We start from the raw sequence: 17,097 nt of genomic DNA on the forward strand, positions 1-17,097 counted from the left end.
ACGAATCTCTCCGTATAGCATGAAAATGGCACGAACTGGCGAAATTCACGAAGCACTCAACAATGTCGGAGAAAAGGATCAAGAAAAGATGCAGAGGGTCTATTTTTAAACTGCGACGAGTTTCCATATGCGTAGTTGTGTCTCCGTGTATCGCGACGAATCATAATGCGCGTATTACGACGAATAAGAAGTCCGAACTTGAATCTTTTCAGCCGAGTAGCGAGCCAAGTTTGCGTAGCACATGTTAAAGTAGTTTGTTAACGTTACATCAACACTTCTCATCCAGGCTAATTTGTAAAATATACATCATTCTAAATGTTGCCAAATGTAATTTTGACTTTAATTTTAGCTTTATAATACTTCAAAAGATCACGTTATTTCTCTCTTTAAATAGTATACAGGGTTTCTTTTATCTCAAGCATTTAAAGTATTCGTTGTTTTTAATACTTTACAAGATATTTTATAATTTATTCTAACACATTTAGACATGAAATATAAAATATTTTATAAATTATATACATGTATATATTTATTTATTTTTTAGTAAGTATACCTTATTAATACATTTATGTACAGAATAATGAGACAGATTAATTGGTGTAAAAAAAAACATAGTTATTTTTAAAAAGGATATATTAATTATATATTGCAATTTGCATAATTTTTTAATTGCAGAATAATTAAAGGAATCATATTATGTAAAAAAATCATTAATTCCATTTTAAAAAATGGTGATAATCTTGAAACTTCAAAAAATATGATCTGAAACAAATGTTTTGCTTATCGTACCTAATATTTGTCCTTTCGGAACAATTTTTCCCTTTGACATTTTCTCGTATCACTAAAAACAAGAGATGTTTTAAATGCTCAAGTTAAAGAAAACGTTCTGTATAGATATTAGAACGTTATTTTTATATTAATGGCATACTCTTTAGGTGGATACTTAAACTCGATCTTTCTTTAATAGAAAAAAATCGGGTAAACTTTGTTGTAATCTTACATCTTTTCCAACTTATATCTTGGTAATATCTTGGTAATTTAATTTCGAACTTGGGTTTTATATACAATGAATTGAAATTGTGTTAAGATTAAGTTTTCCCCATTTGTGTCTTTGGAGCTCTATACTGAGAAAAAAAGTTGAAATATTCAGAAGCCAATGTTACCTATGATATTTTCTTTGATATTTATTGATTATGAAAAAGTTTGACCGTGATAATGAAATATACATTTCTGTGAAATATTTTCATTAATTATAAAAAAATAAAATAGGTAGTTTATTTATTAGGAATAAAGTTTTATTTTGCCATATTTAATTTTATATCAATAAAATAAATATTATATTCCACAAATAAATTTTTGATTATCTTTTTCTCATTGTACTTGCAAAAATCTTTATAATTTGTTATAACTAAAAAATTTTATCATTAGGTATATTGAACGATTCTGTCATTATAAGTTGACTATCATAATTAACAAGGAATTCCATGTTTAAAACATAAAATATGGTATAGATGAATTTAGTTTCTTGTCGATCAGCAGGCTGATTTGCAATACAAAACCATTGTGCATTACAGCGTGTAACCGCGTCCGAAGTTTTGTGTCGTATTGAAGGACGCAATTCTGTGAAACGAACGGTGATTCGCCTTTCTTATCTTTTCCCATTAACCGCGAAGCTCATATGAATATTGTATAAGGTGCATCCGAAGTGTACATTCCGTCGCTTATCGTATACTGTATTTCGGGCCCGGGATCGTTTCGAGCAATTGCACATTATGCAACCGACCATCCGTTGCGAAACTGTCGTTGTTGCGAGGAAACGAGGTGGTGCTTCCTCGCTCGAACGAGGCTCTCGCGAGGGGCCTCTTGAGAGAAACGAGAGTCTTACGAGATGTTCTCACAGCAATCCGCGAGGAGGAGGAGTAGCTCTCTTCCTCTCGTTTGTTCTCCGTTCATCCATTCCACCTACACGCGTTCTCATCCTCCCTGTTGGCTTAAATCTTTTGATGCGGGTCGCCCGCAGACGCGATAGAATTTCCCTTCACTAAGGCCTCACCTCGATATCATCATTCGTTACGTGTTCAATTACAGCTCTCGTTCTGCTCGGCCACTTGATGGAAAAAAGAGAGCAATCATCATCAGAAAATTAGGACTTATCTATTTCTATGAGTAAGAATCACATCGTTCCACGTGTGCCAATTTCTCGTGTGACTCTTTGCTTTAACGTTCAGTTAAAATTTTCCAAGTTAAACGTTTATTTCTGTAATTATATTCTTCAGATTTTCAGATATTTTTTATTAAATACTTGAAGCATTTTATTTTCAAAAAATAAAATAAATTTTTAAAATTTTAAATAAATAAAATTTTCAAAGCAAAATTTATTTTTTAATAAATGAGTGGGAAAATTCTCACTTGCTGAGTAAAAGATCGGTTTCAAATTCGTCGAGAAATTAGTAGTAACTGTGAGGAAGCGGTGCTTCGTTCTCGTACACCTTGTATATATACTGTCCCGATCATGATTTCGCGCCGGCGGCATTAATCCTCGATCGAGCGAAAGTCGAGACGAAGAGATCGGAAGGAATCCCTCGTTCGAATTCTCTTTAATCGCGCACCACCGCCGTGGACAAATCGCCGTGTCGCCGTGGAATGCAATTATTGTCTACATTGGTAACTGTAACCCACTGTGAGCTTCTTCGAACGGTATGTGCGAACGACAGCGAGCAAGTCCGCTGCTCGTAGTGAAAACGTAGTGAATCATCGATAATGACACGCATAATGGTTATAGCATGCAATTATATTGGCGATGATCGGGAGTCGACGGACATGGAAGAGCCGGTTAAGAATGAACGCTTCATCGATCGCACGTGATGTTCGGACCGCGGAATCGAACATCGCGGACATCGCAATGATTCGATATGTGAGTGTCTCGCAAGTAATAGGCGAAAGTCAGCTCGCTAGATATAACGCGACTGAAGATATATGGAAAAAACAATTTTGATGAAGTATCTAAAAATTTAGCTAGATACAAATCGGAAAATAATTTTATTGGTCTATCAAAATGATTATGTACACTGAAAAATATTTTGTTGCTAAGAAAAATGATTATACTCAATTTATTTTTATTCTTTTAATAATCTTAAAATATATACTTATTACAAATTTTAGAAAAACTCATTAATATATACTCAAAACAAGAATTTATTTTTTCTTGAAAGGTATTAATAAAATTGAAGATTTAGAATATATTTCGAATAATCTTGATACTTGTGATGAACTTATGATAGATTGCGGATATATAAACTTTTGAAATACTTAAAACAAATAATTATTATCACTTGCGTATACAGTATGTATTTTTCTATGTATAAAAATATCAAGCATGCTGAACAATGCTGCAAAAAGTTTTGCCATTCTGCAATCAATTTAAGTGTCCTATATAATTAATTATTTTGATGGTTCAACAAAATCATTTTCAGATCTGTGTCTAGTTAAATTTTTAGATACTTCAGCAAAACTGCTCTTTCCGTGAGTGCCTCATAATTTAGTTAACCGTTTGGTAATATTTCCTATATGAATTCGCAAACGGCTCGTATGTATTTTATTTCATTCCTACGATAAATTTGCAGAATTTGAAATCGTGTAATTTATTTATTTGTTTTGAATATTTAAAACTATGAAAAATTTACGTCGAAATACCAATCGTTATTTATATTTTGTAAACTAGCTTATATAAAAAAAAAACAAGAAAAATAAGAAAGGGAAGCAAAATAGAACTTTTCGGGGTAAGAAAGAAATATGATATTTAATATAGATATTTTATTATAGAAAATATCGATTTTTATTCTTTTTTATTTAAAAAAATCTCAATTGGTTTACGAAAAATATAATATTCTGAATTAAAATATATAAATTGTAAAAAAGTTCTTAGTGTTAGGAACTTTAAAATTCAAGTAGCTGTAACTTTGTTAAAAATGAACAAAATTTAAATTAAAAAACGTTTTTAAAGTTTAAAATCTCTTCTTTCGAAAAATCGTTATATTTTTTGAGTTTCTGTCAGTTTGATATCTATAATTTTTACATACAGAAATTTAATAAAATGGGAAATTTTCTTCTCACTTTGTTTTTGGGTCTGTCACGTGACCCAAAAAAACTTGCGACAATTTAATTTCGACTTTTTAACGTAAAAACTTAAAATGTTCTCCACTCTATCGAATGGTATAATTGCTAAATTTTCTTAAAAACATCTGAACATAATATAAATGAAGTAGCGCTACGACTCTTTGCTTTAATCCAATAGATTTATGCATGAGATTATGCGCGATATAAAATAACGCAATTGCATTGAAATTGTAGCAATTTCTACTTTATCGCAAATCGCCGAAGCAACGGTTTTCTAAGAGCGCCATTCCTGCGATTTGCCTGATTGTTCCAGCCATTCGCATCGAAACATTCGCTGCGTTCGCTATATGTAATCACCGCTATGAAAAGTCACGATATGGTTAACGTTCTTCTAATTTCTCACCTTATAATTAATTTGAAATGTGAAACCGTGAGTAAACGGAAAGTAGAAACTTCCTGAAAAGAAGAGTTATTTAATTAATTCTACAGGGAAGCGAGATCGATCGATCGATAATACAATTATTTCTATCTGCAATTGTTATAATATAGATATTACACCATTAATTAAGGCCACAAATTATAATTAAATCTTTTAAATTTTATTTTTGCTACATTTAAATCTAATGTATATCTGAAAATATTTTTTACACAGTGAAAACGTTTTATATTTTTGTTAAAATCGGTCTACTTATGGCGTTGGTAAAGTTTTGTGTTGAATTTTTAACATATCCAAATGTTAATTTAACACAATTCGACATGTAAAATGTGTTAAATTTCTTACAAATTTTCCTGTGTGACATTTTGAGAAATATGAAATAAATACATTATTTTTAAGAGAAAGCCGTTGACTAGAAGATCAACCGCGTGAATTGTCAAACGTGTCGGTCTTACGGTAATTTTTGATAGAATTAATCAGTTGCAGTTATAATTGAAAAATTAAATTTTATGATTACGACGTACTTCGTGACCATGTGGAGCGGAAACTTTGCAAATGTCGTATTTCACGGAAATTACGATATTAATTGCGAACTCGCGTTCTTCCTAATTATAATTGACAATAGGTAGATATTCCGGATGTTTTAATTAACAAAAAAAAAATGAAATTTCATCGACCGTAACTAAAGTGCCGAATTAACTGGTACCAATTAAAATATAAATCGATAAATGAAACAAGGAGAATCATATTTCTACCATTTATTGTCTGAAGAAAAATAATAAATTGTATTGTGAAGAAGCATTTAAGTTTTCCTTGAAATTGTTTCTAATTTTTACAAGAATCTACGCGAAAAAAAATCTGATCTATTTTACACTTTATATTTTTATATTTTTTTATATTGTACCTTTTAATTTAAAACGAAATGTCATTGCATATTAATTATACACAAAAGTGAGGCGAGAAAAATGATAACCATGTTATTACTTCTCAATTCACTAGCTTTATTATTCTTTCTATGGTAACTTTCGTTTCTATGCAAAACTATGCGCATTAATCACAAGATTTTTACCGTGCAAAATATTGAAACGGTTCATATCGCATGAATATTAAATAAATAATTCAGAGAAGAGTTAACGGTGCTGACTTGAGCGAGAAACGAACACTGACGGATTCGGCTGGCATCACCTCGCTGCTCGCATCCGTCCATCGGAAACGACGACCTTGCTGGTGACTCAAGAGTTTGCAAGCAACACCGAGGCATTTCCTTCCCCCCCTCACGCGGACGAGAATATGCTGGAAGTAAATGAGAAAGCCGGTCACGGCGCGCTGGCCATGGAGTACGAACACTCTCTAATGAGTCTCGCTCGGTCGTTCGCTCGTTTGCCTTCCTCACGATTCGATTCGTTACCGTTCCCACCTGCGCGACACGTGCGTGTCGGCTCGCATACTTCCGCAGCCAAGGCTGCAAATCGGTATCGCGCAGGCGTTTATTGCGGCATGTAAAAACTACTCTGCATTCTTAAAGAGGAAAGATACCTACTATTCTTCCGGTTTCTTGTACATCTAATCTCCGATTTGTACAAAATGACAAAAGAATGAAAAAAAATAAAGATTTTGTCTTCATAAAAGGACTTTGCACTAACAATAACATCAGTTTGTTGACTTGGAAAGCAATGACGCAAAATAATATTTTTACTACAACAAAATTCAATGGAGAGAATTTGTTACTTTTCATCAAATTTTATCAATATTTGACGTGCAATTTATGAAAAGCCTTTTACCGAAACGAAGGACTCCAATAATTATATGGAAAATTGAATTCCAGTGAAATATGTTTGTTTTTACATATAATAATGTAACTTATAATATAGTGAATACACAAAAGATGTAAATAGACACAATTTATACACAACAGATCATTCCAGTAATATTATCGCAATATTACAACGTTCCAGCAATATTGCAGTAACATTGCAAATGTTGCAGCAATGTTGTGCTGCATGAGAAGGCTCAATAATGAATAATTTTTGAGCTATGATGTCATAAATGTAAACTTGTTGCTCACGAAGCATCTTTGATATACCATAGCTAAAAACTAACCATAATCTTGCGTATAACATCTGTTTATTACATTATAAGCTGCATTATAAGTGAAAACTAACTTGTTTCACTGGGACCCAATTTTTCATATAATTAATGGAGGGTTTTTTTATTTCAGTAAAGCTCATTTCTCTTTCTCAATATAGATCAACTTTAATCTCGAGATAATTTGCTCTTTCTCTTTTTCTAATTCTTAGAACTAGAAGAAGATAAAAAGTTAAATCGAGATTAAAATTAATCTACATTGATAGAAGGACATAAAAAGCTTTTCGTGACTTGCACGTCAAATGTTGATAAAATTTTATGGAAAGTAACAAATTCTCCACTGAAATGTCTATGTATTGTAAAAGTATCATGTTTTTTGCATCATTGCACTTTTCAAGTCAACAAGCTGACGTATATAATTATCAATGAGCAGGACCGAGATTAACTGAGACTGACGTCATTTAAATGTAGGTTGACATATTCTTCTTTTATTTATTCCAGATAATTATAGAAATCTCGCTGTCGCGAATGTAACGAGGAAATATAGATAGGAGTGACAATATTGAAATTCTGAGATTGTTACTCGAACCTGATAGTCATTAATTAATCTGATCGGAGACAGAGACAGGAAGAGCGCGTGAAATCGTCATTTATTATTTAGTAAAATATCCTTGACACGTAAATGGTAAATTTCTCCGGCGCATATGTACGTGTGCGCGCATGACAAGTTCTCTTCTACCTCTTGATCGGCATCGTGCCTTCCCAAGATCTTTCCTTCTCTACTGAGATCGTGAATTGATATATGATGAAATTATCGTTATATTATAAACGATATTAATATTTTTGTCATTACTCCATTCGTCTTCTTTATTTCGAATTTATTTTTTATTTGCAGCATCTTTAATCGTTAATATTTTTTTCTTTCGTGATACACAAACAAACATTTTTGGAAATATTGGAAGCATTGTTGATTCGAAAATAATAAAATTTATATTATTTTATATTGTGTTTATATATATTTAATTAATATTATTTTTATATTATTTTTAACCCTCCATCTGCAATGTAAATCTTTTTTATATAATTTTTTTTACTATTCTAAAAAAATGTAGAAGAATTCAGAGTTACTTTTTAACATCTCTATTATATTATTATTAAATAGTTTTAAACTCTTAAAATCTTTATTTAGTTTTTTCTTCGGAGAAATTTGAGAATAAAATTTCACTTGTATTAAAAAGATCCAGATTGCAGACAGAAAGTTAAATAAAAATATGAAATCTCTTCTCTCTCAATTCTTGACTTACGTGATATCGGGATTTAAAATGGTCGAAATGCTCGCTTAATTGCTTTCAACAGCGTATGAAAAACATTTCTTACTTCTGCATTCATGTCATAATTACGCATACGCATCCGTGTGGCTTGCATTGCGTGCGATATAATCTAGGTTTCTGTTAATTGTTATATACTTATTAAACGGAAGCAGAATGTGTGGTATGCGTTTCGCGAGGCACATTTCGGTACATTGACTATTGAGAAAAAAGAAAAGAAAATGCTTGAATGTTCTATCTTTCGCTCGCGATCTTTAGAAATAAGGAGAAAGTCTCACGAGACACGCGCTGTGAGAAAGAAATCGATCGATACATTGTGCGTTCGTTCGCCTGAGAAATTCTCATTCATTGTACGTTGTCGTGACCTTGACTATCACTTCCTCTCGACATTTATTCCCGACATCACGACGCGCGGGGCTGTGAATAATCGTGTTTCTCGTTTGCAGGATTAAGACTCGGCACGCGGGTCGTGTTGACCTTTGCCGCAGTTAATAAAATCCACTTTAGCAGATATTTTTCCTGTTTTTTCTGCAGATTTACATTATAAAACATTAATTCATAGAATAACGATTGTCGAGTGTTATTAAATGCTGAATTCTGAAAAGTTCAATTTTTTAAAATTTCGTAAAATAAACATTTTTGATTGATTCTTTTACAAAAGTTAGTTTTCGCAAGGTCTTAAAAACGCAATAAATGTATTGGCACTTGGTAAATAATGCAAAATAAATACGAAGGTAAAATAAATGTAAAATAAATACGGTAGTATAAAATAAATACGAAGTTAAGTAATATCTTTCGAACGCAATATGTTGCTTATCGAGTAATGTTTAGTAGTCACGACTAACGCATCAATTTAGCCATGTATTCCTACGTTTTACAGACTTGCATTCTCATGAAATCCAATTTTCCATAATCATACAGGATGTCAGTAGTCACGAAGACTTGTATACTTCAATAAATGTTAAATGGAGACATATGGCAAAGGAAAGATCTAGAGCCATTAGAGAAAATTTCGCAAAAGCCTTTATGTCATCGTTGCAACTTATATAACATGAAGTCTATAATATTATAAATAGGTATCACTTAATAAGTATACATTTCTGCTAAAGTTGGCGATAGCTATATGCGATAAAAATTATAACTGTCGTGCCGTTACGGCTCGTGTGTTAATCCGCAGAATACATTTACATGTGAGTGCAGTTAACCTTTAGTAAGCGGCCGCGGCATGTGGATTTCCACCTGAAAAGGTTTAAGTCTAGAAAGTCTCTCGCACGTCCGGTTACCATATTGGTTTTAATTGATTTTCGCTACTTCGTGAAATTATAAATATTTATAGTTTCACGAATTTCTCAAATTTTGATGCTAAGCATCACACATCAAATTATTATAAGTTTCACAAAATTTATAATAATTCAATTTCAAAATTGTTATAACAATTAAATGAATTATATTATATATGAATATATTTTTGTTTTATTTTTATTTTGTGAATATTATTTGAGTTGCATTTCAGAGATTAAATTGTAATTAAATAATAATTAATTAAACGATATATTTCTCATAACATTTTCTGTTATTGGGTTAAAAATAATATTACTAAAAAGTGGTTTGAAAAAAAAGCATTATTGTTATATATTAAATTTGTAATTTATTACAAAGTAAGAAATTATACAGTTTTTATTTCTTTTTATATTTATTCAAATAAAAATATTAAGTCACATATTATATAATTATAAATATTAATATAAAATATTTTACGAAACACATAAAATTTAAGTACGTATTTCTTCCAAGCTTTCGTCTCGCTTCTGCATCCCTTATTTGACGCTTTTCATCTCTTTGGCGCATAATTAGACGGTTGACTGCGATAGTTGACAGTGATTGCGAACATACGAGGCAGACCTTTGTAGAAAGGACTTTCGAACTTACAAAGTCCAATGCGCTTGCTAATTGATTTGCTACTCTTAATTGCATCATAGCTTCCCAGAACGACACTTGTTAGATGGAGTGTTCGCTCTTCTCTGTTCTTATAAAATAAATCCCTCAGTGATTGAATCATCTAAAAATCGATAGCATCATTCAACAAAATTTAATTTCTCTCTATAAAGATAACAAAAATTAAATGATTTTAAATTGTTATTGATCCTTTATTTAAAAAATCATGAAATATTTGCATTAGTGAGTTTGATAATACATATACAAGCATTTTATTTGTTATCATTCGAGATTAAAATAATCGATGTTATTATCTTAGAATTTCAAAACGTATAAAGACGCAAATGAATATATTAAAAAAAATAATTTTTTTGCTTCCATCTATAAAAGAACTGAAGCTGATTGTTCCAGTCTCTAAATTGGCATTTCTTAGTCATTATTTTGATGTCTTGTTTTCAAATAACGACGACTGGCTTTCGTTTTATTTAATTTTCCTTTTGTACAGATCGTCCTTACACGCAGCCTCCTTCACGTGTGGGTGAAGAGGTGCGAAACGTGTTTCGCATTACGCATGCGGCGCTCAAGGAGGCATTAATCACTCGCCGCTACAATGTAATTACCGTGCGTGCTTTCTCTCCGCGGTCGTAAACACAATGGCGCGTAATGCGTAGAAAACATGCAAGGCCGAAGCTTTCCAGACAATGAGAATTATTCAAATGAATCGGCGCAAGTGACCAAACAGTGTCCAATCTTCCTATCGATCGATTCGCTAGCTTGTCTTGTATTCGCTTCCACATTTACTTCTTTTTCTTTCGTGTATGTATCTGTTGAGAAGGGAAAAAAATATTAAATGATATATGGATCGTCGATTATCTTGAGTTTCATAAATTTTTTTTCTAAAAATTATGATAAATGACTTTCTTATATAATGAGGCATAATACATAGGTAGAATGTATATTTGAACTTGTAAACGTATAATTGGAATGATCGAGTATCGCTGTACTGCCATAAATATATTACTCGAGCATTTATTCTTCTATCATTTCCTTGCTTCAAAAGTGACACAACATAAAAAATTAATAGCTTTGTTGATGAACTCACTAGTGTATATTAAAGCCGTTGTATACTGATTTATCCTGAGTGTATGAGTAGAAAATACATATATTTTACCTAACAGCACAATAAAACATATTGAAGATTTCGCGGTTTAACTAATTTCTATATTTCTATTAAACACACATTTTTACGTCAATTTGTGTAAAACGAGGGTTTTAATGCGCACCGAATGCGTTTAATCTAATTTACTATAAATTTTCCAGAAAAGTGGGGGGAGGCAAAACATTTCTCAACTTGACAGAAAATTATTGACTAATCAAATAATATCGCGTAATATTTTTATCATTTTCGTTTCACAATCTTTAAAAACTACTCTTTTTTAATTGTAACGCTTTTGATGATTTTTTTCATAAACTATCTTTAGATGATTTTTTATGAAGCTTATTTGGTAGTTTGGATATTTGATGATTGATAGGATTATACAGGGTTACCACAAAACTGGAAATCATGGAAATAGGGGAAATGTGAAATGGTTAGGAAAATCAGGGAAAAGTTAGGAAATTTCGTAAAATTTTCTAGAAAATTAAAATTCTTAATTTTAAAGAAGTTTAATATGCGTACATCATATTTATCTACGTAGTTTTAGGGAATACTACTAATAATTAAATGCAAGCAGTATTATCAACATTAACAGTTTCCAAATCAGGACGGAAATACAAAAAATTTCAAAATATTATTGAAAAGGTAATAAGAAATCATGAAATTTTGTCTGGAAATCACGGAAAAGTTATGGAACTTTAGGATGAGGAATTTTTGGAGGAATTTAGGAAGGAACCCTGGTAATGTTTACATGTTTACTCATTTTATAATTCGAAAATCATGTTTTTTTAATTATTTTACTTTTGAAGTAAGGAAGCTATATTTGGCTTTTCTACGAAGAATTGGAAATTGGGGTGTCTGGCGGATCTGCAAATGCAACGTGTCTCATTACAGACGAATCGTTTATTACACACGCGGAATCAAGCGAGATCAATTACTCGCATTCGTCATTTCGTCGCAATTTGCGATGAAATAAATGAAGGAATAAATGAAAGTCAGCGACTTCACGTCGCGTATTAACGATAATTTATTCGACACTAAAGTAGAGGATCTTTAGCCTCACGTGGAGAAAACCGGTGAAGCGTTTCGATTGCGACCGACTTATATATATTTCAAGTACTTTTATTTATTCGCTGTGACAGTATCGCAGTGTCATGATCATGATGCTAAATTACTTTCTCATTACGATCGTTCTTTGATGTTTTAATTGAAAATGAGAAGTAATCTGCCCGATTTAGTATAAAATATTGAACATTCGCGAAACAAATGACTCTTATAAACAATTTTGCTGAAGAAAGATTGATCGTAAATCGATCGACTTCCTACTTCTAACTAAAAATATGTTGCTAGAAGTGTCCTGTATATTTTACGTTGAGAAAAACTCGTGAAACATATGTTCCATAAAAAAGACGGCGTAAAAGGTTTTAAAAAAACGGCGAAAATTAGAGAAATATCCTCAAGTAAGAGATTGGACATATACTGTAAAAAAGTGTATAAAAACTCTACATTACATTATATTAAAAAATAATATGTGTAGGAATTTATAATAAATTAGAAATTGTACATTTTTACAAAAATAATATTTGCAAAAAAATATTAATATATACTTATGTTTTTATATAATTGTAAATATATCTTTATATTAAACAGAAAATTACAATAATAATAATAATACATTTTATAGTTTCTATGTAATATAAATTTTTGTAATATTATTAACATAATGATAATATATTTGCACACGTATTATACCTATTTGCATTTTTATGTTTGTACATTATATATATCAATAACATATCTTAAAAAAAATTGCAATTCGTTGGCGAATTAATATATACATAAATATGTCTATAAACTTAACTTCAATTGTTTATTTTTACAAATTGTTTAACTACTATAACAATTTTTTGTAAATTGTAACGTTACACGTGTTTATAAATAAAGTAAGTATAAAAACACGTTTTTAATATAGCGGAACTCAAAAAATTATCCACTATAACTGTAATTTTTCAAGTAATTTTATAATGTATGTTTAGTCCGTTATATTTTTTAGAACCTGCTTGAGATAGAACAAGATATTCATGCATCTCCATTCTATCTTATATCTATCTCTTTTATCTTAAGCACCTTTCTGAATGTGGCGAACCAATCAAAAGTTGTCTAAATGGTATCCAATCTCTTACTCAAGTATCTGTTGTAGCGAGAACAAGCGTGACGCGAATTTATGACATGTTTAATTTTTCGGTCGAGCGGTTTTAACAAAAACAAAAATCGTCGGCGTCAAACGGCGCTCTCTTTTACGTTCTCCATCCTTTTGTCGCAAAGCAACCAACGACTCGCGGTCGTTCTGTTTACGACGGACTCGTACTCCTCCGTCTCTTTCGTATTCGTCACGGTTTGGACGCGACCCAACTGTGAGCCAAGCCAAGGAATCCTGGCCAGATTCCTCTCGGATATTATTCTCGACTTTTTAACCCCCGAAATTTTCATCTTATGCGACGATACCGACTGCGAAAGAGAGATTCTCCTCCCCCCCTCGTGTTTCCCACACACACACATTTCATGTCTTCATTTTCATCACTTTTCGCATCTCATCTCCAGCCGACTTCTTTTTCGAGTTGAGACGAAATTCGAGATGAACGATAAAATGCGCGAGCGCTGGAATGTAAAAGAGTGCATTACGTCTTTCAACGCCGCGAAGATCGACTGCAAGAGTAAGTTGATGTAATCCAGTAGTTCTCTCTCTTGACGCGTCTTGCATCTCTTGGATTCTCGGAAGATGCTTTCGTGCCGTTGCGAGATATATATCGCGTCGAATTCTTTTATATACGAGAACATACATACGTTTGTAAATGCGAAATCGCTTTAGTGTTATCGCTATTCCAAAAATTTATGTCTGCGTTTCTCGCGAATCTGTGAAGGTGATTCTTTAATTAGAAGTTACTGACGAACAAGACAGATATATAATATAATTAACGTTTTTAGTATCTGTGTAACATAGCACATTTCATATACAGTACATATATTTTATTTTAACGTTAAAGATTTAGTAACACGTACAGTATACGTATTTTATCAACGTAAAAATTCTGTAACAGGTTCTTCGGTAGATAGATACAGGAATATGTACCAGTTATATGGAAAAGTGGTTTCTCGATGAAATTAGCTAAAATTGTTATAGTTTGTAGATTACAAGATGCTGATCAAAAGTTTCCTTAGACAAAACCATAAAAAATGAACGAATTTTGCAGTATTTGAAAGTTGTTATTTTGGGTCTAATCGGACTAAAAAATATTTTTATCTATTAAACTATTCATTTTTTTAACGTACTTTAATACTTTTATACATGGAATAATATGAGATGAGTCAATTGATATAAAGAAAGCATATATAGTTATTTCTGTAAAAAAATATGTAATTTGCACACATATCGTATGTAGTTTGCATACGACAAGTATGCATATTGCAAATTGTATTATATAAATTTTTTTTAAGAAATAAATGTTTTCTTTATATCAATTGATTCATCTCATTATTTTGTGCATAAAAGTATTGACTGTAATTGTAATTGTGTATTGAAAAGTATTTCAATACAATTACACTCAAAATAGCAATTTTTTAATAATGCTACACCAAAATCTGTCTTTTTTTTATGGTTTTGCCTGAAGAAACTTTTGATTATCATCTCATAATTTACAAAATATCTCAATTTCAAATAACCAATTTGACCGAATCACTTTTTCCATACAATGATAGTTTCCTTGACGGAATTGGTAATGCTCTTCGATAAACATTTTATATGTTTATTCCATTAGGTAATTCCATAGTAGACCTGATTTCTCAATTTATTGGCTACGTTTACACCGTGCATTTAGGCCGCGGACTAAGCGTATGGTGTAAACGTAGCCATTGTAACATAATACAGGAATTTGTATGAGAGAAATTGAATCCTTTCAGTAATATTTCCATGAGGTCGTTTTTTGTCGGGCAGTCTACGACATTCTGCGATAATCGAAACTGCTATATGCGAAGCTGCGGTGATCGCACTCATTAAGCAATCACGCGCGGCAACTTTCAAGGCTAATAAAGGAATTGCGGCCCGTATGTCCATTTTCGTTGAATGATGCCGCGAGCAACACGGCCGGCGCCTTTACGAGCTCATCTTACGCCGGCCAGATGCCACAGTTTCATTAATAAGTTTCTCTTTCGCGAGAATATCGCTCCGATGTTCTCTCGCGCGTATTAGTCGCACCATGTGAAAACGGGGCGACGAAAATCTTCGTTTCGTTGGCTTGGCGATGAGAAATGCATCTGCCGCCGTCGTCTTTGAGTACTTAAGCGATTTGCCAGTACCTAATGTAGGTATTAGGATGTACGATAAAATAGAAATATTTGATCGATCTGAAAAAAATCGATTTTTTTGTATTTGTGTTGATAATAAACAAATTTAATAACAAGACGATCTCATTTCTAACTTATTATTAATAATAAGAATCTTGTTCGATTAATATTTAATAATTTTTTAAACAACTTTTATTTAGGATTTAATTTTCGAAGCATTTAAAATTACAAAAAAGTAAGGATGTAATAATAATAAATAATGAAGAAGTTTAAAGAAGATTTGACTGCGTGTTATCGTAGTCGTCATCAAAGTATTAAATGACTTTGATATATCCTATACTCGTATCAGTTTCACAAGAAACGTATAAACGTTTTGCACTATCATGATGAAATTAGCTCAATGCATTAAGGTCATTCTTAGAAGATAAAGATATGATTACGAGTTATGTAGGTTGCTCAGGCCTCTGTCTTAATCGCGATTTAATAAATCAAAAGTCGAATTAGAAATTTTACACCTGTAATTAACTTTAGGATATACAAACACAGTGTAGTATGATAATTGCTCATAAATAAAATATATGCAAAATCATGTACCAAGTCTTACGCGCAATTTAATTTTTTTATTATTATATATCTATATCGAGAATATTTTAATAGAGATCTAAATTTTAACAGATTTTTTTCTTAGCTTGATTCTTATCTTTATATATTATTTGATAACATAAAAATAAATTCTATATAAGATTTTGATAGAATTTTTATGGAATGTCTCGAGATAACTCAACACATCGCCATCAGTCGAAGCAGAACAGCGCTTCTTACATTTATGACCTCGGCAAAATTTGTAACGCAAAGAATCTGTACGGTTACGTATGCAGCTGTCGTATGATCTAACGTCAATAATAGCGCCACGCAATGGCACGGTAATATGTCACTAACCTCCATGTTCGTTTCGTTTTTCCAGGTTACTCACAAAGTGACGAGTCAGGTGATGGTGCTCAAGATGAATCAGCTGGCGGCGAATAGACCGAATATGCTCAAAGAAGTCCAGCTTATGAACAAGCTTAGCCATCCAAACATACTCAGGTGAGTTGAGGTGCCAGAATTGAATCCAATTCATTTTTGCCGGTGAAACTACGTTTTGCGATTAAACAAAATTGCTTGGTCGAATTCGATGAAGATGATACAATAAACTTTTTCCGCTCTGCTTGCCTGCTTGTGTTACGAGCAGATGCGTCGACCCTCTTTTATACGAGTTAGTTCAATGCGAGCAAAATTCAAGAACGATGGCTGGTAGGAAGAAAATCTGCGCGATGTTATGCATTTTTGATAACATTTTTTGATTTTCCGATAAAAATTTAACGACAACACTAATCATTAAGTTATTACATTTTTTTATTATACTCTATTATACAATTATTCTTCATATGGGTCGGAACAAAAGTTTGTACTTCATTTGTATCTTGTCAAAAAAATTATGACCATTCGATAGAGCAAAGTTTCAGCTTTAAGAATCTGTTTTTTTGGATTGCGGGATGATAATTTTTAACACAATTATGGACAATTAAAGTCGAAATGTTCCTTTTATTTAATCCGTGATTTCAGTAACAAAAATCTTAGGAATATTTTTTAAAAACGATTTTATAAGGAAAACGTTAAAAAGTAAAAAATTTTCACAAGTTTTTTTTTAAACACATAAC

At 31.7% G+C, this 17,097-nt stretch overlaps 1 protein-coding gene across 1 annotated transcript in view; it reads left to right on the top strand.

Moving 5' to 3' along the window:
- Positions 1-17,097, top strand: part of cdi (serine/threonine kinase) — a 34,357-nt gene that overhangs the window by 7,228 nt on the left and 10,032 nt on the right. Inside the window, 1 exon segment of the mRNA XM_018445342.1 lies at positions 16,362-16,483. Coding sequence (XP_018300844.1) covers positions 16,362-16,483 — 122 coding nt within the window.

This window comes from Mycetomoellerius zeteki, unplaced genomic scaffold (genome assembly GCF_001594055.1).
Source record: "Mycetomoellerius zeteki isolate Tzet28-1 unplaced genomic scaffold, Tzet1.0 scaffold158, whole genome shotgun sequence".
Classification (NCBI taxonomy): domain Eukaryota; kingdom Metazoa; phylum Arthropoda; class Insecta; order Hymenoptera; family Formicidae; genus Mycetomoellerius; species Mycetomoellerius zeteki.